Source organism: Numenius arquata, chromosome 6, assembly GCF_964106895.1.
Source record: "Numenius arquata chromosome 6, bNumArq3.hap1.1, whole genome shotgun sequence".
Taxonomy (NCBI): Eukaryota; Metazoa; Chordata; class Aves; order Charadriiformes; family Scolopacidae; genus Numenius; species Numenius arquata.
This window is the reverse complement of record NC_133581.1, coordinates 64,295,628-64,318,727: the sequence shown is the minus strand read 5'-3', so window position 1 is coordinate 64,318,727 and position 23,100 is coordinate 64,295,628. Positions and strand designations below refer to the sequence as shown.

Below are 23,100 nucleotides of genomic sequence, written 5' to 3'. Positions count from 1 at the left end.
TACAGTTAAAATAATCAGCTTTTAATCAAGATCATACTATGGGCGGGGGTGGGCATAGGTGGTTTTTTAAAAAAAGAAAAAGGAAACAAAGTCCTTTCAATTTTGTTAAGTTAGTCAAACAGAAACAGCAGTACATCAGATAAGGGTGTCCTGATGCACTGGAAAATTCTTCATTTGATGCAACTGAAGTCTCTATTTTTACCCAATGGTTCCAAAGAGCAGAGAAGGCTCTAGATGCTGCACATATCCCAGTATGGTAACCCACTGTATTGCTCAAGGGTAGTGGTGTCCACCTATTTCCAGTGGAATTGAGGGTGTCTGTCAGGAAAGACAAGCAGCGACCCACTGCGTAGGTCTTCAACCACCCAGGCAGCAGCTCCCTACCTCTTGGAGGCCTTACTGTCCCAAGGTACCACAGAGGTTCTTAGATACCAGAGTGCCTGTTGATGGTTGCAGCCGTACAGCCCAAAGCCGCTGAGCACCCAGAGCCTACCAAATGCTGTACCCCTCCGTATAAATGGCATAAACATCCACTGAAATGCAAATTGGGACTTAGATCTTGTTTTACTTTCTGGTATGCAGAATATTTCATTACTCTATGCAAAGCGGAAGAGTTTGAATAGAAAATACTGAGAGTTCCTGCTTAATATTATTCCCCGGGCTGGTGGTGAGGACGCTCTGCCGAGATCCAGGGATGTTACTTCAATTCTTCGCTGAGAAAGAAGTTGCTTCGATCTCTCACATCCTGAGACAGTACTACTAACACCCGATTTCTAGGCAAAAGGGACACTATATTACAGAATCATAGAATTGTCTAGGTTGGAAGGGACCTTCAAGATCATCTAGTCCAACCATCAACCTAACTCTGATCAAAAACCATCACTAAACCATGTCACTAAGCACTATGTCAACTTGTCTTTTAAATACCTCCAGGGATGGTGCCTCAACCACTTCCCTGGACAGCCCATTCCAAAGCTTAATAACCCTTTCAGTGAAAAAATTTCTCCTAATATCCAATCTGAACCTCCTGATCACGTGACCAAGGGCTGGTCGGAAACCAAAGTGGGCTTATGGAGGAGCCCACTTACACACACGAGAGATCCTCCTGGCAGGTCAGAGTTAGGCACCTGCCTTCATGGGATGGAGAGGCTTCAACCCCGTGTTCTTCCTTGGGGTCACCTCCTACCTAGTCCAGGTAGTCTCCCAGCTGGGCAGGTATTTGTGGCTACCTTCTTACATTTCTGATGCTTCCACCTATTGTACAGGTAAACTTAGTACTTAGTGCTGGATCCCACTAAGCAAAAGGCACATCAAAATGAGGAGTTACAGACTGAGCAGGTATAGGGATAGACGCTTTTATGGAACAAACTCTAAATTACTAAACTGAAAAAAGACAAGTTATTTCTTTTTTATTAGTTCAGCTCCGTTTAGCTTTGTATTTTCTTGTCAAATGAAAATAGGCTGGTTATATATAGTTTCGACCTGTTGACTCAATGCGCTCATATGACGCCCTGATATCTAGGTGACAAACATTTTATGTGAATCTTAATTAAAAAGACAGTATTATTCCCTTAGGTATTGCAAAGCTCTTTTCTTTCTTCTCAAAGCCAAAAATACCTGATGGTATTTCTCACTAGCTAGAGTCCAGAAGGCAACTAATGCTACAGGTAACGTTTGAGTAATGCTTTAGCAGTATATCAGAGTGGTTAAATTCACCTTATTTACTGTAGAAAAAAAATAAATTACTCCAGTAGAATAGTAAAATAGTTTCCACTACGTAAAAGGGAAAAAAAAATATAAAGTTTACAGAAGAAATAAAAGATGACTGCTTTTACAACAATTTAGCTGCTAAATAAAAAGCTTCTATACTATATAGTACTGAGAGTGGAAGGTTAGATGATATTAGGAATATGTCATAAAAGTACCTATTCCTGAACAAGTGCTTTTAATTGAAGGCACCAAATTTTATTTAGCTGTAGAAACATATATAGCCACCAGAAGCATTGACTAATTAACACATGAAATAATCCTTCCGCTTTCCTCAGAACTAGCAAGGTCACAGCTGGAGTAATACATTAATTTTGGGGCGCTGTACTGGGGCATTTGGAAAAGGGCCAAGAAGAGAGCAAAAATATTGATCTGAGAGGTGTAAAACAAAATCTATTCTTAGGACCCCAATACGGCTGATAAAAACAGCAAAAGCGAAGATAAAGACCTGAAACGCACAGTCTGACAAGGCAGCAATGCTACTGAGATTAAGAAAGGGGGATGCCGTGATTGAAAAAGGTGCAATGCTACTGACGGGATTCAGGAAGAATGACGGAATTGATAGAAGACACTGAGAAAGTGACACCATTGATAACACCAAGAAAGAGCAACACCAGGTCAAAAGAAGGGACAGGATATAAATCGCCAAAGTCTACAGACCATACATAAACTGAAGGAAAAAGGGGTTTTGAGGACATTTTCTGCAGAAACATTGATGGAGCTCTAAATTGGGGGCAATGGAAATCAGCAAGCCAGAGAAATTACCAGAAATGTGCGTGGGCAAGCGGATTGTTTGTGTTTGCAAGCAGATACAGTTAACAAGACCACAGATACATGAGATTGTTAAGGGGAAAAGGGTATATCAGATAAATATTCACGTTAAGAACTACTGCCATCAGTTAATGCGCGTGAGAACTACTGCAAAGGGAGGTTACAACATTGTGGCTTTCTGAATGGAGAGAAGACTGAAGGGACACAGGACAACGGTCTCTGAGTACCAAAGAGGCCATTCTCTGGGTATGATGGATGGTAAGGCAAAAAAAAAAAAAAAAAGCAAGTCACTGAACTGCAGTGAGGTCGTGTCCTGGTCTGAGGACAACAAAAACGACGACAAACCACAACGGGTAGGCGTCAGGAAAGCCTTTTTTTCTGGTGAGGATAACAATGCACAAGGCTGGATTCCTTGTGGAAGTTGTGGGACCTCTGACAGTGCAGGTTCAAAGTGGCAGCTTGGACAAACATCTATCAAGGAAAAAAAGAGTCACGTATAATTCACCTCCTCTAAGAACAGAGGTGGACCCAGCAGACTTTGGAGATCTGGTCCCAGCTCTCTTTATTACGATTGTATTTGCTACGGCTGTAGCAAACGTTAGCATCAACACCGTATTTTGATCGTACAAGAAGCACACCATGTTACAATGGCAAACAGACTACAGCAGTTCACAAAAATGAGCTTAGCAACGTAATAAGTCACTTTAAATTACCAGTTCAGCAGAACGTTTAAGCAGAGTTCTCGGGTCTCACAGACTTAGGGTCTAAGGACATAAAAACACCCAAATCGTGATGCCCTGAGAAAATATAAAAGCAGCCCGATGAGACCTTTCACTACAAAATTAACTCAAGACTTAAAAAAACTCAGTATTAGGGAGAGGCTGAGCAGAACGACTGGAAAGCGCCAGGTATTCTACAAACCGCAGGACAGCACAAACTCTCACAGGTCCCACATCAAGCGAGGCATCTCAAACCTCCCCTTCAGGGAACAAGCGCTAATGGAGATTTCCTGAAGAACCGCTGTTGGTAATTAAACAATCATTCCTCAGTCTGCGTCTCACACGTGGCGGGAGACTGATGTGAACTGAAGATACCATTATCAAGATTTAGCGGCCCCATTTGTCACAGCGGTAAATGCGCATCAGATTGCCTGCCTTTAACGAAAGCAATCTCCGTTTCTCCGGGGCTTTTAGCCGTCCGCAGCCGCCTGCACCAAGCCTTTCTGTTGACACCCACGGGCTCCCTGGGGTGCTTCTGTCAGCTCCCGGTGCTCTCCTTTTTCATCTTCATGTACTCTCGTCAGCCCCCCTCCTCCCTCCTCTCCCCTCCCCTCCCCTCCCCGGAATTCTATTCAGTATCACCTTCCCCTGAAGGCTCCTTCAACCTGAACAAACTTTGGGGTTTGGTTTGGTTTTGGGTTTGTTTTTTTTTTTTCCCCCAAACGAAATAAGCAGCGCCCACCGACTTGTTGATTCTGCCTCAAAAAGCCAGAAAAGCAAAAAGCTGAGTGGTTTGAAACCCAGCCTTTCCGAGTTGTGCACTTTGCAGCTGGGCACCACAAAATCTATTTTACGGTTCTTGTTCAGACCGGACTAGATCCTCAGAAAGGTCCCTTCGGAGCTTACAGCCCATGAAGCCACCCACCTCCAGACCTAAGCTTTGCCATAATGAGACTTCCCCGAATTTAAAGACATCGAGCGTTTGTTTAAAGCTGTCGGCTGCGGGTGCGACTGTTCTCTCACAAAGTCTGCCCCCCCGTTCCGAAGCCAGGTTCCTCCGCGCCGGCAAGCGAAACTCCCGGGGATAAGTCTGGCAGCCGCTGCCCTGCCCGCCCGGGGGGCCAGCAGCCAACCGGGCTACCAGCCCTCGGGCTTCCAAGCGCTTCTGGGGCGCTGCACCAGGGCAGGCTTTCCGCAAGTGTGGAGCTTCCCTCTTTGACGGGAGAGGTCGGGGGGGGGAAAAGGAGCAGCGAAGAGACAGGACCGTGCCCGGTACCGGCACGAAGCCCGCTGCAGACCCGGGTAGCTGAGGAGGAAAGAGGGGGCTGCGCATTCCCGGCCGCCCTCGCCCCGCCACCGCCCCGGCCCCCGCCCGTCCCCTCCGCGGCCGCCGGCGGGTCCCGCCGCTCACCGATCGTGGAAACGACGGTGCCCACGAAGTAGAAAGCGCCGGTGAAATCCCATCGGGGTCGGATGTCGTCGACGCGGATGCCGGCCACGCTGGCCTCCTCGTACTCCCGGAGGAAACGGCGGAGCTCGGCGCGGCTGAGGTTGTGGCGGCGGGTGAAGTTCTCCAGCCGCTCCTCCCAGCGCTCCTTGGCCTCTCGCTCGGTGGGCAGCTCGATGGCCGAGAAGACGGCGGCGCCGCACAGCATGTACAGCACGATCAGCACCGCCAGCAGGAGGAACCGCGCGTTGTCCGCGTTCAGGCGACCCGCGCTGGAGCAGCAGCCGCCGCCGCCGCCACACGCCATCCTCCGCCCCGCGGGACCGGGATGCCGCGCAGACACCCTACGTCGGGGCCCTCCCGCCGCCGCCGGGCATCACGGCGCCGCCCGCCAGGCGTGCGCGGAGCCGCGGAACTCAGGCTGCCGCGGAGCCCGGCGGCGGCGAGCGGCGCTCCCGGGAGCCGGCCGGCCACCTCCGCCCCGGGGGCAGGGCGCTGCCCCGCCGCGCCCGGCACGGCCCCGCGGCGGACGGGCTGCGGCTCATCTTGCGGGCGAGGCAACCGCCCGTCCCGTCCCGTCCCGCAGAGCCCCCCCCCCCCCCCTCAGCCCCGCCGCCCTGCCGTCTCCGCCGGTTTCATATCCCCCTGCCTTCCCCCGCCCCGAGCACGTCGGAGCGGGGCGCAGGGACAGCCACCGTCAGGCGCCTCCTGCCTGTGAGGGGGGCGGCGAGGCGGGACCGGCGGCAGCTCGCCTCGCTGCCCTCCCCCGCCGCCGCGGGGCACCCCCGGGCCGCCCCCGCCGTAACCACCCGAGGGAAGCTCCCCTCAGCCGGGGCGCGGCAGCCGCCCGGTGCGAGGCCGCCGCCCCCGAGGGTCTCACCGCGGCCTCCACCCCTCAGAGGGGCGGCCCGAGGCCTGCCCGCCCCCGGGGGGCTGCCCTCTGCCCCGTCCCTGGCCCGGTCCGTGCCGAGCAAGGTAACGGGGTCTTTGTTAGAGACCAGGAGTCGCAAAGTCAAAGTCTGCAGTTGGTGATAAGCCCCTACAATCAAATCAAGAAAAATTACCCCCTCTTTTGCCAAAAGAGGGCACCTCTCTCTCTCCAGGTCCGGTTGCTGATCGCCGCCTCGACGAGTTGTTCCATCTCCACCTTCCCCACACCGGGCAGTCGAAGGGAGATTGTGTGTGGAAAAGCCAGGCAGCTCTCCAACTGCAAGGTGGTGAGAAAATCCCTTGTTTTCAAGGGTCAAAGAGCTCTTGATCCAAACCTTCTGGAAAAATCATTGCTACTGTAGAAAGAAAAAGCCCAAGTCAACAATATCTGGGCAATTGCTACAGTGCTGAATTCTAGTTTAAAATGATTGGGAGCTAGAACTCAGCCCTGTAAAACATATTAGTATATAAACATTCTTTCCAGTGACAGGCAACCTACATATATTTTACTTTAGAAAGCAGGTTAATGAAGTATTACTACATCATTTACTCCCCCCCCCCTTTTCTATTAATTATGGTGCAGTTAAAACACAATGGGAACTAACAGTAAGAACTTATTAATTACAAATCTCCCTTAACAGTAGATAATCGTATATTTAGTGTAAGGGCACGGATGGTCTCACAGCCCGCGGTGTATTTGCATTTTGGGTATTGGTGGGTGGACTGTGTGCGATTCTGTGCCGGTGTTGGATCACCAGCCGTGCTGCAACGAGTCTCCATGGCACAAAGAGAAGCCAAGTCCTTTTCCTACGTTACACAGTAAACCAACAGCCGAGGATGAATGGGACCCTCACGCTTCCTCTTTGTTTTTTTCCTATTTGTTGTTATTCATAGGTGATCCACAAAGCATCATGTTGCGGCATTTTATTCCCTCTTCATCAGTCTTCAGCATAGACTGACATACGGCAATTAAAATTAGCAGCAATGCTGGAAAACATTAAACAGCCAAAAGAAGAGGAAGACAAGTTAGCAGATAACTGTGCCAAGAGCTAAAGGTAACCACACGCTTCCATAAAAAATGCTGGTGTGTCTTTAAAACTATTGATAGTTCCTATTAGAGGAAGAAAAACCCCTCTCTTAGCCTGCTTTACCGCCAGTCTTTGCCAGCCAGAGGGAAGGTGGACCTAAATCAGCCCTCTCCCAGCCAGCAGAGGCAGCAGAACTGACCGAGCACCCTCAATCTTCATTCATCAAAGTTGTTCTTGGGTGGCTTGGATTAGCACCATGGGAACAGGAGCCTTTAACTGCTTGCAACCATGGCATCAATGTGATTGCCCAGAGGAATGTGAAGAACAATCACATTATCCAAAGAATTATCCAAGGAAAAATTATTCAAAGATACTGAGTTCCTCCTATTATTTGCATATTATTTTGTTAGTGACAAAACAGGGGGTTTTTGTGTTGGTCTTGGGCATAAAGGGACATTACATTAATGCAGGTAAGAACATCTGGCACAGTTTTGAAACGCAATGAAGTGTATTCCTGTCACTGGGCATCAAAAATTAAAAGTTCCCTTAATTTGCCAAATCTGATTTTCACCAAACTAAAACACTATAAAGGACGTGCAGTGATTTAATCTCTTGAAAAATGGATTTTAAAGGACATGCTCCCTATTAAGCAATAGAGCAAGTGTGAGTTGGTATTGACTGGAATCCTGAAGTAGAAAATGAGATGGCTGACAAGTATCACAGGTGTGGCACCTTTTGTTGTTTTTAGCTCCTTTTCTTCCTTTAATTCCCCTGTTTTAATTTAAGTACTTATTCTAAAGAATACTTTCCTGTAAAAACGGTCACTATTCCCTATGGTCCTGGGTAGATAGCCGGAAAAACATGAGTGTGTGGAGAGCATGAACTGTGTAAGGGTGCAGTCACCCATTCAGAGCATTTAAGGAAAAAAAAAAGTTGTCTTTTAGTTTCAGGTAAAAAGAGTAATAAGTGGTTAAACATGTTGCTGACATTTAAATTAACCCCAAATCAAAAGCCCACCACTAACCCATGTCCCTCAGCGCCATGTCTACATGTCTTTTAAATACCTCCAGGGATGGTGGTGACTCAGCCACTTCCCTGGGCAGCCTGTTCCAATGCTTAATAACCCTTTCAGTGTAAAAATTTTTCCTAATATCCAATATAAACCTTCCCTGGTGCAAACTGAGGCTGTTTCCTCTTGTCCTGTCACCTGTTACTTGGGAGAAGAGACCAACCCCCACCTGGCTACACCCTCCTTTCAGGTAGTTGTAGAGATCATTATGGTCTCCCCTCAGCCTCCTTTTCTCCAGGCTGAACAACCCCAGCTTCCTCAGCTGCTCCTCCTAAGACTTGTTCTCCAGACCCTTCACCAGTTCCATTGCCCTTCTCTGGACCCGCTCCAGCACCTCAGTGTCTTTCCTGTAGTGAGGGGCCCAAAACTGGACACAGTACTCGAGGTGGGGCCTCACCAGTGCCGAGTACAAGGGGATGATAACTTCCCTGGTCCTGCTGGCCACACTGTTCCTGATACAGGCCAGGATGCTGTTAGCCACCTTGGCCACCCGGGCACACTGCTGGCTCATATTTAGCCAGAACGCTTCTTGCTTTTATCTAGTGTCCTCATCCCTTACAAAGCAGAAGATGCTTAGCAGTAAGATGACTAAACCTGTCTGTATAAAAGAGATTTTCAGGAACGAGAAATGTTAAAACTTTTTCCGTATCTTTCACACCAGTTACTAAAATGTGGCTGGTAAAGATAATTGTATTCCAGTCTTCTTGGGGAAGACAATATTTCTTTTATACTTAGAGAATACCCTATAGGGGTGTTTTTATTTGAAGATATTTGCAAATTAAATTTTACAGTTGGGAAAGTGAGGCAGAGGTAGACTGGGGTTAAAAGTCCCTACCAGGGACTCCTGAAGAGCTGTCCTCAAAACAACTTCCACTTTTGGAAGCCATTTTGCATTTATTTGCATGCTGTTTATCTTTCAGCATTTCAACAGGTAAGAAAAACCCAGTGGGGTTGATAGCTTAGTTTTTCAAACCGTGTAACAAACCACCACAATTCAGAGCAAAGTTTTCTGTTTGTTAAATGCTTATTTACACTGGTACTAGAGCTGCGCGCTGTAGTGGTTTGTATGTTACGGGAGAAAACGAGACACACAAATCAACCTGTACAAAGTCAGATTGGAGTCAGAAAAAAAAAAATTAGTAGAAGAATCCTTGAGCCCCCCTCGCATTTCTCCATTCTAAGCAATGGGAAATACTTTCAGCTACTGGATGAACTTTTTACTCTGATTAATATAACGGGGTCGCGACACATTGAAACGCTGCAGCAACGTTTAGAAAACAGTAACTGGGAATTAGTTTGAGTAGAGACAAGATTTTGATAAATAGAGAAACAGAAAAGCTAGTATATTACAAAAAGAAAAAAAAAGCCAAGGCCCTAAAGACTGTAGATTAGCACAGGAACTTATTTCTCTGGACTTACACAGTTCCTTTCAGCCTCCAGTTCTTTTTGCTGTTTCTTTCTCTCACCCTTCAGGATGCCAGTTGCAGTTGCTCTGATTAAAAAGAAACTCAGAGGTAAAAAAGAGGGAACAGTGTGACTGCTGTCAAGTGTTCGGCTAAAATTCTGACATCCTGGGTCACAGTGATTAATTCCATAGCTGTAAAACATCAGAAACTTTATTGATGTCAATAGAAATATCTACAGAATTAGGTAGCATCTAGCATTATAAAGAACATTACATCTCCATTCTAACTTTTTCAAACGCACGCATTGGAGAGCCAGAGGATGTGACAGTGACTGTCTATATATTACATTAATTTACTGATCTCAATATTTAGTTCTTGGTATCGAGTGCTATTAATTTTCATTTACCTGGAATTTTGTGTGCAGTTATTTCTGCTGCTTTGTTCGTACTTGTTTACTGGAAGGCAGGCTGGAATATCAAAACCATAGAAAGCCTTAGCAGAATAAAGTACAAGGAATCAACATACCACTAATTGCTGAAAAAAAGCACATTGACACATTTAGGAAAGCCACCGGACAAGTCAGCTGTAATCTTGTTGTGTGTTTGCACACCTGGTGTGGCACACAGTGCACGGTACCTTTAGGCCTTTTTACCTTCCGTGATGCTGGATTTAGTCTCAAGTGCAGTGAGACCACTCCAGATACATCACTATCACGGTCTTGAACAAACCCAAATCAGATCATTGCTTTACCATGTGACTCCAGTAAGAAACTGCACAATGTTATGCTGCCCTAGACAGAAGATGTAATCTTACCAGAATCACAAGCAACCACTGATTTTCCTTCCTTGTCCCAGAAGGGAGTAAACTGGTGTTATCCCATTACGTTAATGGCTACAGCAATGCAGTACAACACTGAAGGGCTGTTGTGAAACTGAATTTCCCAATTTCTCCACCTTGACCTCTCCTCGTGGAGGGCATAGGGCAGCTCTGCAGAGTTTGCTTCCCTTCCACGCTGTGACCTCTGGTGGGTGGTTTATCACACCACTATGGGAACTCGTGCAGCTGGGCTTTGGGAGTCAGTTGAGCTTTCACAAAGCATAACCAATCCCATTAGCCATTAAAACTGGCTAAGGCTTGAACAAATTGTTTTAGCCATTCAGGCACTGAAAAACCACACTTCTTCCTTCCTTCTCTACAACCTAATTAGCAGCACCACAGAAATGTATGCGCGTTATTTGCACCAGCATCTATTGACACACTCTTTACATTGTTGGTATAATGGAAAGCACTTAGTTTGAAGTGGCAGCAGAACAGATCCATTCTCAGCAGTAGTGAGAGAAATTAATCAGCAGTTTATCGAGTAAAAAAGATGTTGTGCTGAATAACAATTACTTCTACAGACAATGCTATTGCTTGCTTTTTTTTTTTTTTAATTTGGACTACCTTTTAAGAATAAAAGGAAAAGCACATGAGTTTTAGACCTAAATATTACTTTAACCAAAGATCCCAGAGTGAAATCCAGTTTCATACGTCAGCTACACCTCTGGGGGTTGGAAGTTGTTTTCTCCTTCTCTTTATTCATAGTTTCACTTTCCCAATGTTAGGGCCCCTACTCTTCCTCAGACTCAATTCTGGAATCCACCGATCTTCTAGATAAAAATTACTACACACAGGTCAAGTACTTACCAGAATTAAGGGAAATGGGAGTGAAAAAAGGAAAATTGTGAAAAAGAGACATGAAACAAAAAATGATCAATAAAATGGAATTTCAAAATACACTGCATAAGAGGAACTTTAAAATTGTAAAAATATATATATGTATGTATATATAATTATAAGTAAAATGCACGAAGCAGCCCTGGAACAGCTACCCAGTCAGATTATTTGGGATCCAGAGGGAATTATGAATCATAGCATCACAGAATCATAGAACACTCTGGGTTGGAAGAGACCTTTAAAGGTCATCTAGGCCACACCCCCTGCAATGAGCAGGGGTATCTTCAACTAGATGAGGTTGCTCAGAGCCCCATCCAACCTGACCTTGAACATTTCCAGGGATGGGGCATCTACCACCTCTTTGGGCGAGACTTCCAGGCTGCAGGACCAGTTGTTCATACATCCAACAGCACTGTTTAAGACTACTCTTCTGCACCCAAGGCCATCCACTTCAATTTAGTGTTTTGGATGGTACCTAGATGTCTGCTAGGGGAAAAAAACAAAAAGAGGATTAGGAAACAACTGCTGAGAAGCCAAATACCGCAAAAAGCTAAACCAGCAAATATTAAGAGCTTGCATTAGAGATGATAATTGCAAAACAAAGGCTCAATTCAATTTGAAATGTGCACACTTAATAGAAGATGGAACAAAGGAGATATAAACAAGATTTATTTTTATTTAAATTTTACATACAGTAACTTGTATTGCAGCCACTGAAGCCAACTAAGAAGTGTCACAGAACAGTATATTTTAAATTCACTACTAAAAATGCAGAGAATCTCTGAGAACAGTCTACACTTGTTTTAATCTTGTAAAGCATATTAAGGACCACAGTAAAGAAACAGCATATAAAAAGGTATTTAAAAATGCAATGTTACGAGTCCATTTATAATAATATGGTTACAGATTCGCCAAGAATCTCCCCATTATCAACATTTTAACGTTTCTTTCAACAACAAGTTAGCCATTATAACAGACATTACAGTTTAAAAAACAGAAACAAGTCGTCTTGCAAGTAGCATGGCAGGCTCAGTGTCAGAGGGTGAAACATCACACAACACTGGAAACGTTCACGACGGAACCCACATATTTCCATGTGTATCAGGGGCGTTTGTGTAAGGAATATTCCAAATCCACGGTTGATCTGTAAACCAAAACATGCTCATGACAAAATCAGTTATTAAATGTAAAATTTTGATCCTCTTCCTCCCCTCCCTTTGGAGGAAGAAGGGGGTCAATATTTCTACTTGTTTCTCATAACCTCATGTACAATTTCAGTTTACTGGAAATTTTTATTCAGCTATTTTGTAAAACAGTGAGATTTAGAGTTTTCAAAAGGCTTTTCTTTCCCTCCAAATATTATTTTAAATATAACAACCCAACATACAATTCTTTTACAGCTAGTGGCGAAGTATTTCAGACAATATACAAGAACAGCTATGCAGCCAAAATTTTTTTCAGCTCACAGGCAGCAGGTTTTGTGCTGCATATCTCTTAACCCAATGGAATTAAAGTAAGTGCTTAACATATTTTTTCACAAGGATAGTAAGAATTCAGTATCTAAGAATGACCCTGCGTGAACTCTGAAGTGTTCAAATTCACACCTCGCTTCTTCAAACAATGCATTTTTCGATGAGCAAGAGGTTTGCAGCAGACAGTTCCCTCCCTCCACTTCTCAGAACACAGAAGCTATTCCCATTCTTGGGAAAAAGAGGCAACGCAGCAGAAGCCAACTGCTCTGCAACCTGCTCTGGGCTCTTCCTCCTATTGCATACACATTGCGGAAAAGCAGCTGGTATATGAAGCAAAGCTATCGTTCTACTCCTCTCAGGCTACTCCTACTGAAATACACAGAAAATGCCTTCAATCCTTTCCATGATTTTTCTCATCTAAGAAGTTTATGCAAGTCTAGGGGCTCCTTTTCTTCATCTACAAAATGAGCCCTGAAGGATAGACAATGACATTAATCTGCAAGATGCACAGATTAAACTGAATTGTACCAAGGACGATGGGAGTAGTTAATTTATCAAAAATGAGCTACTCTTCTACATGATATACTACGTGTACTTGCTAAAGAAGATTTTATTTGCTACATGCTTGTCAATTGAAATTTTAGAGAAGCTATTGATTATGATTACTGTGGTCCAATTTTAAATTTACAGTATCCAGTGCCAGCTCGCACAGTCTATGAAGTGAGAATTACTGTAGCAAGAAGAGCAGAGTAAGAAAGTGACAGAAGCAGTAATGAAGGGATGTATAAATTCCACAACAGCACACTGACAAGTACCATGCCAGTTAAACATGGGGCAGGGAGAGCGTTCCTACCGAGGACTCATCATTACTTGCCACTAGACTGCATTTAATTCTAGTACTGTACTTCCATATGTCGCAGTGAAACATATCCCAGCTATGCAAATGTTTTACAAAAGTGTCTGCTTATGCTACTAAGAGGGTAACAGGAAAATGTTTTAAGTTACAACAAAATTAAATCTGCTTGACTTGAAAAAAGACTTTCCATGTAGTTTATGCAGACTGATGTTACCAGTCACAGAAACGTGAGCAAAAAAAGAACAGCCTGTGCAACAAATGTCATCTTTCACATCATTGTAAGACAATAAAAGCAAACAGCCATATCTCCCCCTGATTTAAAATCATGATATAGCTTCTGGGTGGAAGAAGCAGTTGGCTACTTTTTGGTTACAGTGGATAGGTGCACAAAAAAAATAAAAGGCATAGGAAGCAGGAAGAAACTATAGCACTTCACTCATACTGCACTGCCAAAAATGTCTCTAAGTTTCTGGGTCAACTGCAGGATATCTAAACTTTGAGTGATCCCTTAAAAAAACCCACAAAACCAAACAGTAGCAGCATGATTTCCCTAAGGTTCTTTTATCAGTCTTCTGTTTGAAAGCCGTGTGTACCTTTTGTATTCTAGGTAAATACCTTACCACATAATAAACATTAATAGTTATAAGAATGGGTACCGAATAAAGCAAGTATTGGAAAGCGCATTGAGGATTTCAAGCATACATTCAGATTTGATCATTGACCCCTGTCTATGACATCAGAATAAATCCAGTCCCACACAAGCACTGGAATCTGTCACTTGGAGTACATTCTGCAGCTTGGACCTACCTATCTTTGCTACCATATGCAATTACTTAGTCTAATTCAGCAAAACATACAGAGAGAGGAAGACTTAGATGTACAGAAATAACTTCAGTCACCCCTTAAACCACTCTGAGAGGCTACAATACCTAATTTAGTTCTTTTTTATTGTGGCTATCTTAAATTTTTCTTAAGGTAGCTATCAACGTACTTGAAACTTTGTTCTATTAATGGGATGCTCTTGGTTTAATAAACCACCTGATAATATTTTAATAAGCCATGTGTAAACTATTGCTGAAAAAAAATGTAATTCAGCTATTTTTAAAATGTCAGATCCATTTTAAAATTATCTCTTTTAACAGGAGCTATAGCAGCAGGAGAAAGACAATGACTGTGTATAAATACTGTCTGACCATACCTGCTTACTGTTGCACGCTAAAATGATTGCCAAACTTTTGAAAGTTAAATCTTTCGATCTTCTGGAAAAGAAAAAGGTTAACTGTTCCCTACTTATAGCCCCACTATGTATATTTTTAAAGTGTGCTCAACATACCCACCTTCCACACCTTCCAAGTTCAGTTCTTCATTTCTGATACCCTCATTTTTTCTCAACTGCACCTCTTGGGAATTAGTGTTGTGTAGTGACCCGGTACCACTGCCTCCCTCTTGCCTCGCTTAAAAGCAGCAGAACTCAAGCACTAGAGTTAGCACACCACAAAATGAACAGGGCCATTCCTACCCCACCACTACTTTAAGATTATCTGAAATCTCAGACAAAGCACTATTTCAGTTATGCTCAGGCAGACTTTTGAAGTTTCTCTCATGACTGAATAGATTATCACATTTCATTTACAGAACAGACAGGCCCTGGAGAACAAAACAAATGTTTTCAAGTACACCTGATTAATCACTCAAAGAATCCCCCACATTTTGAGATAATGTTACAGAATATGAAAACATGAGTTGACAATGGCACAAGGTTGTTTTGCAAATTTTAACAATAGTATTTTACAAATGCAGTATATTGCGTAGGTCAAAAACATGCCGGCAAGCCATCTCAAAACCTCATGTTCTCATAAGTATCACAGATGGCAGTACAGTATGTACAGCCAAAATGAGGATAGTCTTTGAATTACAGTAACATGAAATTGAATAGTAAAGTATAAAATACAATTAAAGCATCTTTGTGATCCTCTTCCTCCAGTTTAAAATACAAGTCTGTTGCACTGTGAGTGGAGATCTGAATAAGAGCTATTCCTGGTTGATTTGTAAATGCAGAGACCGGATTCTTACATCATCTTTCAGAGTATTTCATGAGTCTTCCAACTGAAAAATACAGCTTTGAAGTACTAAGTGTTCATATATGTAGAAAGGTTAGTCACAAATAACTGGAGTTCTTCAAGTCATTCTACATATACATTCTAACGTGGCAAACTTACTCCCTGCTGCACGAGGCTGGGAAGTTCCCCCTTTCAGCATTTACAGAAGATACACACTTCACTTCAGTCTCTCTTCTCCCCTCCCTTTGGATGAGCACGGCATTTAAAAAGGAACTCGTCTTGTTCCTCTCAATGCAAAAATCATACCTGAAAGATCTCAAAAAGGGGAAAGGGCAGATGGGGTATAGGCATGGGGTTCTATAATAATATTCACAAAGAAGGTAGTAATTCCTGAAGGTGAGGACAATGACCACTCACTGAGGAAAAAAGAAAAATAAACCAATACCCAGCACTGCAGTTTAAAAGCAGGATTTGCTTTGTTTGTCAAAGTTGATGTGATGAGGAAAAGAAAAAAAAAAAAAAAGGTCCTTCGCACTTTTCTGAGGCCTTTCCCAAGTTGTTCTAAAAAAACCCGATGTACTTATGAATTAGTTTCCAGTTCCCCCCATACACCAGGTGATTTCCTCAGTCAGTAAACTCTGTAATATCTAAATCACAAATTAAGTGATATTCCTCGACTACAGCAAGCAGCTTGTACCTTTTCCCATGCAAAGGTACAAAAAAATCCTAGGGCTGTATCCCTTTGCGTAATGTAAGTCTGTTGTAAGAAACAAAAGTGACAGGAGAATCAGTCCTCAAGCACTCTAAATGAAACGCTGTGCTTTCACGAGAGGATCAGGTCAATTTGCATTGGTAAGAGAGATAATAGCAATATCGCAATTGAGGTGTCACAATGGAGCTCAGTGAGAAGATAATTTTATACAACAAAATAGGAGTACTCATCTGAAAGATTCTAGAGGGAAACAAAAATCTGAATATTATCAGAGGCACAAAGAAATTTTATTTATAAAGATATCTTGCTAAGTAAGATTGTGTGCATGCTTCCCAAATACCAGACTGGATCATTTTCTGTTTTCCTTCCAAGGAACTCTCAAATTATACTGCTGGTCTATACATTTCTTTTATCTTAGTATCACCAACACTTTCAGCTTTGTCATAGTATGCTTTACGACAGCCAGAATCTGTTGTTTAACAGCAGAAGAGTTCAGGAGATTGTTGTATTTATCTGTCAAGATACTAAGTAGTATTATCAGCTACCAGATAATTTTAATTTTTTTTTTAATTCTTTAATTGTTTTGCCCTGAAGATGCATCTGCTGCCCACCTGCTGTTCAGCTGACTACTGGAGGTAAGTGCAATTGCTCAAACCAGCAATTTGCAAAGAGTTAGTAACATAACATTTGTTGCATGCAACAAATGTTATCTGCTAAAAATGAATGAGGTCCTTTGTCACTTCATAGTCAGAATGATCTTAATCTTTATTTTAAAATGAGCACGTTATTCCTTGCAGCAAGACAAAGATGCAAGCTATGTTTATCTTGCATAATGAAACTGTTCTGTGCTGGTATTTTAAAACAGTTGGGAAGAAACAGACTAAAGGAAAAACGCCCATGTAAAAGTTCTCTGTGCGACCTTAACTCTGATCTATTAGGAAGACATATTGGTACATCTCCTCAGACTTCAACTACTAATTTTGCACTCTGCACAAGATGGATCAAATCACAGATAAGTTCAACAACTAGACTGAGCATCATACATGTATCCTGAAAAGGATAACCAAAATAAAGTGCTTCTTAAAATTCCTGGGTTGACCAACTATTGAAGCAAAATATTGACCATCTGGCAAATTTGCCATCTCAAGACGATGTTCTCAACTAAGAATCTGAAGCATATTTTGGAAGATCCCTCTTAGCCAAACACAAGCTTTGAGCTCAAAGAAATTGGCTAGTAACACGTGGCAAATCAGAACAGACAATCTAGGGGCTGCTTCTGGTGTTCAAGTCTGTAACCCTATCAAAACAATACATGGAAGTGGTCAAACTAAATGGTGACTCTGGAACTCAAGTTTCCTCTCATAGAGAGTGTTAGTTTCTTCATGCTCGCTACAAAAATCTTGAAGGAAAAAAGGTTTTGCTGTGTACTCAAATGTTACACTTGAACTCTTGGAGTCCACCTTAGGAAGCATCTGATGTCAAGCTGTCTTAAGAGAGCTTCAATCTCAAATTGCAGGTTTATCAGTCAATAAAAATGCTTTAGGTTTTTTTCCCTTCCTGGGAAGGAAATGGATGCCAACACAGACTGAGATTGGTTCCAACCCCTGCTCCCCACCCTGGTATATGAACTACAATGACAATGACTTCTAAAAATCCATATAGGACGTTGCCAGTAGAGTTCTTTCAAACTCTAGAAAGTAGGTTCCACATAGTTATACAATATTAATCAGAAAAAAAGGAGGTTATTGAAACATGTGAATGACTTCCCCAGAAGCCTTCTTTCTTAATTTCTTCAAAAATATTTTAATTACTTGACAGAGAAAGTGACAAATTCTACAACTTTGGACAAAAAGCAAAGGTGGGAGAAAGGTAGTGACCACATACAGTGACATTTTCCCAGAACTTATCTGACCTCCTGAGGATACAGCAGGTCCCTGTAAGGGAACTCAGAGTAATAAAGGATTCCTCTAGCTCAGCTGGACAAAACACTGATCCCTTCTGTAATGCACTCTGTCACTAGTACAAGGCAGGATAAATGAAAATTATCCCCACTTTTTAAATAATAGGATAAGCACAAATATCTAAACCTACCAGACCTGGAGGTAAATACGCCATGAAATTTTTGTGTTTATCCAACATAAAGGCAGTTTATGTGTAATAAATGAGATGGAGTGTTACCAGTTTCCTGAAATCTCTACAAATATTTACCAAATGTAATTTCACCATACTCCCAATTCCCACTCCCTGAAAACTAGACAAAATATCAAGCACTGAATATCTGAAGTTACAAGGAAAAAGACAATTTGCTCTTCCATGCGAGTGTGGCAATGGAATGGTGAGCAGGGCCCTTCACAAGGGAAAGAGCTGTTCCTTTGAGATGTGTTACAGATCCTTTTGTGCATCCTTAAGAAAATGAAATCACAGCTGCCAGAGGCTGAAAACTTCAGCTAGAGAACTAATGAATTCTTAAGTGGACTGTTCATTTCTCTACAATGCTTCAACTTGCATTAAAGCAAATTTCCATCTCATTTGTCCACCATTCTTCCAGCCTCTCATAGCATGATTTAGTCTCCAGTTATGAAGAGTAAAATAAATTTTCCAACTGGAAAATAATGAAATACATATTAATACCTTTTTATAAATTGTTAGAATAACTCCGGAAAGAAATCTTCCGCAAAGAACAAAATATCCAATGACTAATGTAAGTCATATAATTGGCATATATAGAGAGCAATATGTAGTTTCACTCTAATATAGATTAATCTGAACTGAGCTGGAACTTGTCTTATATACATACATTTTCTGTATACTATCAGTCCACTGAACAGACAGTTTCTTTCCTTGATTTAAATACATACACTGAAGAGAAAATTGAATGAGAAGTAACTTTTTTATCAGAAATTACTTACTTCCCTACTTTATGGGGTTCTCTTCCAGAGGGTTTTTAAGCAGCTCCAGAGCATTTTGAACTAAGACCTCAGAAAAAGCTTATATAAATTCCTGCGTTGTAACCCAGTAGTAACTCAAAGAACTGCTCATAAATATATTTTTACCTCATCCCCTTTTCAGTAGCGCTATGAGAGAGTTTTGTAACAAGTGCATGACATAAATAAATCTGAAATCTGTCAGAATAATAATGCAGAGAAACATTTCACTTGCTGAGGTCTCCCTAAAAATGCAGAAAAAAGAGCCAATTAGCAGAAAGCTAGTTGCACTTAAATGTAACTAGAAAGTTAAGTGTAACTCACTAGAAAAAAAAGCAGATGAAGTAGCTCAAAATACTGAATCTTACTATAATAAAACAATATAGTTTACAATACATGCAAGCCATAGAGTCACTGATACATTGAGTTAATTCATTAATCACATAATCATTACTTTCTGAAAATTTGTAGGTCCAAAAATAATTTTTTCAAGCATTACAGTGTGGTTTGTTGTTGGGTTTTTGTTTTGGTTTGTTTTTGTTTGGTTTGTTTTTTTTTTTTTTTAATCACCTTATGTAGTTAAAATGAGCTACTTGACAAGAAAATATTTTTGGTATGATTTCTCTCACAGAAGAAATCTTACAAACCCCTCATCTGAACTTGATGTGATGATGCTGCTACCAACTATGGTTTGAGACCCAGTTAAATCTTGCTCTTTCTTCCCTTCAGGAAGATCAAATGACTCCGGTTGGCACAAGGAGAAGGAGTTTACCTGTCCATGTATTGTAAAATGTGGCTCTGTGCAAGTTTGAAATACAGCTGAAATCTAAATGGAAGCAACAGGAAAATTTTAAATGTGTCACAGGGGTGATACATCATAATTACCCCACCAGTGACATATTAAAGCACATCAATACATTCTTCAGTAACTACAGCTTAGCCTGTGATTATGTTTTAGTGAAGGATAATGCATCTCTCCAGGAGAGAAAAACAGTGCAAAACCAAGAAGTTACCTGACTCTCAATGATCTCAATTTATATTCTTTAGAAATCTTTAGAAGAAGAAGAAGAAGAAGAAAATCTTCGTGACTGTTTCTCCAAGAGATCCTATTTTTCTGTTTTGTCTAAACTTCAGTTTTAGAATGAAACCCACTAGCTAATGAGGCAAAGGTGGACAAGTCTTCTGTATTTTTTTTCCTCCCTGTTACATGGAGTGAGAGAAAAGTAGGACAGGGACCAAATTATTTCATTAGTATTGAACGTAATGGACTTCAAAAGACTGCAGATCAACCTCATGAATTATTATGGCTGAAACCAGACAGATTATTTACATCACTTACTGATGAGTTTATCATTGTACATCCTGAGATGTATTTTATTGCTTTTCAAGATGTATTTACTTCACTCTACCAGTTTTCACCCTGGAAGTCCAGTCCCATCTGACTAAAACCAATTAATATGACAGAAAGCCATTGTGACAGAACAAAAAAACTGTGCAATTAAATTATTTCCACAAACTAAGGAAGTATTTTTATTTCACTTTGTTACATTATATAATAATATAATTCTGTAACATTAAGTATGCCTGATCCAAGATTTGCACAACTACAGGAAAAAACAATGTATTTTGGTAGATCTGTCTTCTACTTCGAACTTTACAAGGCAAATGCATGGCCCTGCTCCTGACCATCTGTGCACTATTCCGCCTGCTTCTCCTCCCTCCTGCTCCTGATAGGATTTTTCTGATTATATGAGAGACGTGTACTTTGCTTTCCCATGGTTAGGGAATCTGAGTTCGTGGAAAATCCCCCAGAGCCTTTTCTCCTTCAATTATAGGGATCAGTCAATATGGTTTCTTTACGGAAAGCATAATTACTTGCATTTCTGCTTCTCAAGACTTTATTAAAATATACCTATTTATATCACTCTTCAAAGACTTTGGGAGTTGATAACTGTATTGTTAAGGACAGATTATTTTATGAGTCCATCCCATAATATGGGAATTCTTTAAACATCTTTTCAATCAGGAGGCTGAGGAACTGAAATAGAATATTCAGTAAAGAGATGTGAAAATGCAGAGGAAGCTCATTTTGCTTCCATTGCTAAAGCCTAGACAGCTTGAATTCTGACATCTGTTCACATCATGGGAGAAAGTTCAGACCCAGAATCTGAACTACAGAAATAAGCTTTCCTTGCAAAAAGTGTAAGAAGTTATTTAGAAAAAAATCTTTGCGTTTAGTTGAAATATGCATGAAACTCACTGACAGTATGTTGAATGCAGGATTCTGATTTTTAATTTTTGTTTTAAAATTTCCAGAAATTTAAGTATGACCATTTAGAAAAACCTTCCAAACACCATCACTTTGAGCATTAGTTACCAAGCAGGTGGTGCATACACGTCCCAGAGCACAACAGTTAAACCTGGCTGTACGTAAGAATTAATCCAAAAGCGTAGACGTTCACAGCACTTACTGGAACATCAGCTGATATCTGACCATTTACATTCTTAAGAAGAATTGAAAGCCAGGTCAATAATAAGGATAATATGTAATATATTCTCCCCCTTTAGTTAGCTAGTAACCCAGGCACAACCCCTAAAGTAAAAGTAATAAGCTTTTAAAGCAGAAAAATCATCTTTGTAAGTTACAAAAGTAACAAACATCATATTGAACAGGTGAATCTGGTGCCATATTCAAGGCTATCGCTTCTGTGATCATGAATCTACCTGTGAGAAGCCAGGTTTTTTGGGAGCTGATGGGATTGACCTGGCCACACCTGTAAGCAGGGCTTTAATCTAGACTCACTGGCAGAAGGGGATGGAGTTTTGAGCAACACAGAAGATCCAGGTGCTGCTGATGCATTAGGAACCAACAGGGAAACACCTGTGAAATTCTGCAAAGGAATTAATCCTTGTTCCTCTAAAAATGTGACACAGTCAACAGCCCAGCTGAAGCGCCTCTATACCAGTGCACACAGCATGGGTAACAAACAGGAGCTGGAAGCCACTCGACAGCTAGAAAGCTGTGATCTAATCGGTATCACTGAAACCTGGTGGGATGAATCACACGACTGAGGCACTGCTATCGATGGGTAGAAACTGTTCAGAAGGGACAGGCAAGGAAGAAAGCTGGGGGGGTTGCCCTCTGTGTAAAAAAAAAAAAAGTGGATTGACTGCACAGAGTCCTGCTTGAGAAACAGCGATGAACAGGTTGAGAGCTTACAGGTGAAAAAACAGAGGTCAGGCCAACAAAGGAAACCCCATGGTAGGTTTTTACTACGGGCCACCTAATCAAGAGGATGTTGCCAAAGCATTCTTACTTCCACTAGAGGAACCATCACGCCAGCAGGCTCTGATCTTGCTGGGGGACTCCAGTCACCCTGAAATGATGTGTCTTTGCTTTTATTTACTATAAAAGACTCAGTAAGTCTGTTTACTTCTTAGCTTTTAAACATTCTTTTTCCCCACATCATTTGTTAGTTTAAAAATCTACAGAAAGATGTGAGTTGCTATGAACACTATCTTTCCTGAACTCTTTGCTACTCTCTAGCATTCCAAGCTGTGCTGTAGATGTCTTTTTTAGATCACAGCTTCTCAAAAAAAGAAGTTAGTTACGATCTTTTCACACTAGTTTTTAGAACAAAAATATAAAAGTGTACTCTTCCCAAATATTGCAGGTTGCACATCAACATCATTATCCTCAATGTATTTGTAGGTTTTCGAGCCATCATCACCCCGTAGCAGCACTTATCACTTTCCTGATTTGCATGTTCTAGAGATAGTCTCAGAAGCTAAGAAGGTTGAGATTTTGTAAATCTCTTCAAGTGTTACGAAAAATATCCCCGCCGCCCCTCCAAGGAGGATTCCAACAGAGATCTTCAAGAAAATGAAGTCTGAAACTATGAAATACAGAATGAATCAAAAGCAACTCTTCTTTCTTCTGATTTGCAGCAATTCTTTCACATTTCCTCTATGTTGTTTCTTTCACACCCTACTTCCAAAGGACTGTTTTTTTCCTCACACCTGCTCTCTTCCAAACATTCCTTTTTCAACACCCCTTTCTCCATTAGTTCTGCAAAAACCATTTTGATTCCATAAAGACTATCTATTTTCCTAATACATACAAGAATCCCAGAAGAGGAATGAAAAAATAGTATTTAGGTTGTTGATCCAAAACTTAAACAACAATAAAGAAAAAATTAGAATCCAAAGACTACATAGTTGCT

At 41.7% G+C, this 23,100-nt stretch overlaps 2 protein-coding genes across 2 annotated transcripts in view; both read right to left on the bottom strand.

The window, feature by feature from the left end:
- The window catches only part of KCNK13 (potassium two pore domain channel subfamily K member 13), a 63,088-nt gene extending 58,077 nt beyond the window's left edge, over window positions 1-5,011 (bottom strand). The window contains exon 1 of the mRNA XM_074149671.1: window positions 4,669-5,011. Within this exon, the coding sequence (XP_074005772.1) occupies window positions 4,669-5,011 (343 nt within the window). The remainder of the gene's footprint in view (window positions 1-4,668) is intronic.
- Window positions 5,012-11,505: 6,494 nt separating this feature from the next.
- Window positions 11,506-23,100, bottom strand: part of TDP1 (tyrosyl-DNA phosphodiesterase 1) — a 45,784-nt gene continuing 34,189 nt past the window's right edge. The window contains exon 16 of the mRNA XM_074149175.1: window positions 11,506-11,997. Coding sequence (XP_074005276.1) covers window positions 11,924-11,997 — 74 coding nt within the window. The 3' untranslated portion in view covers window positions 11,506-11,923. The remainder of the gene's footprint in view (window positions 11,998-23,100) is intronic.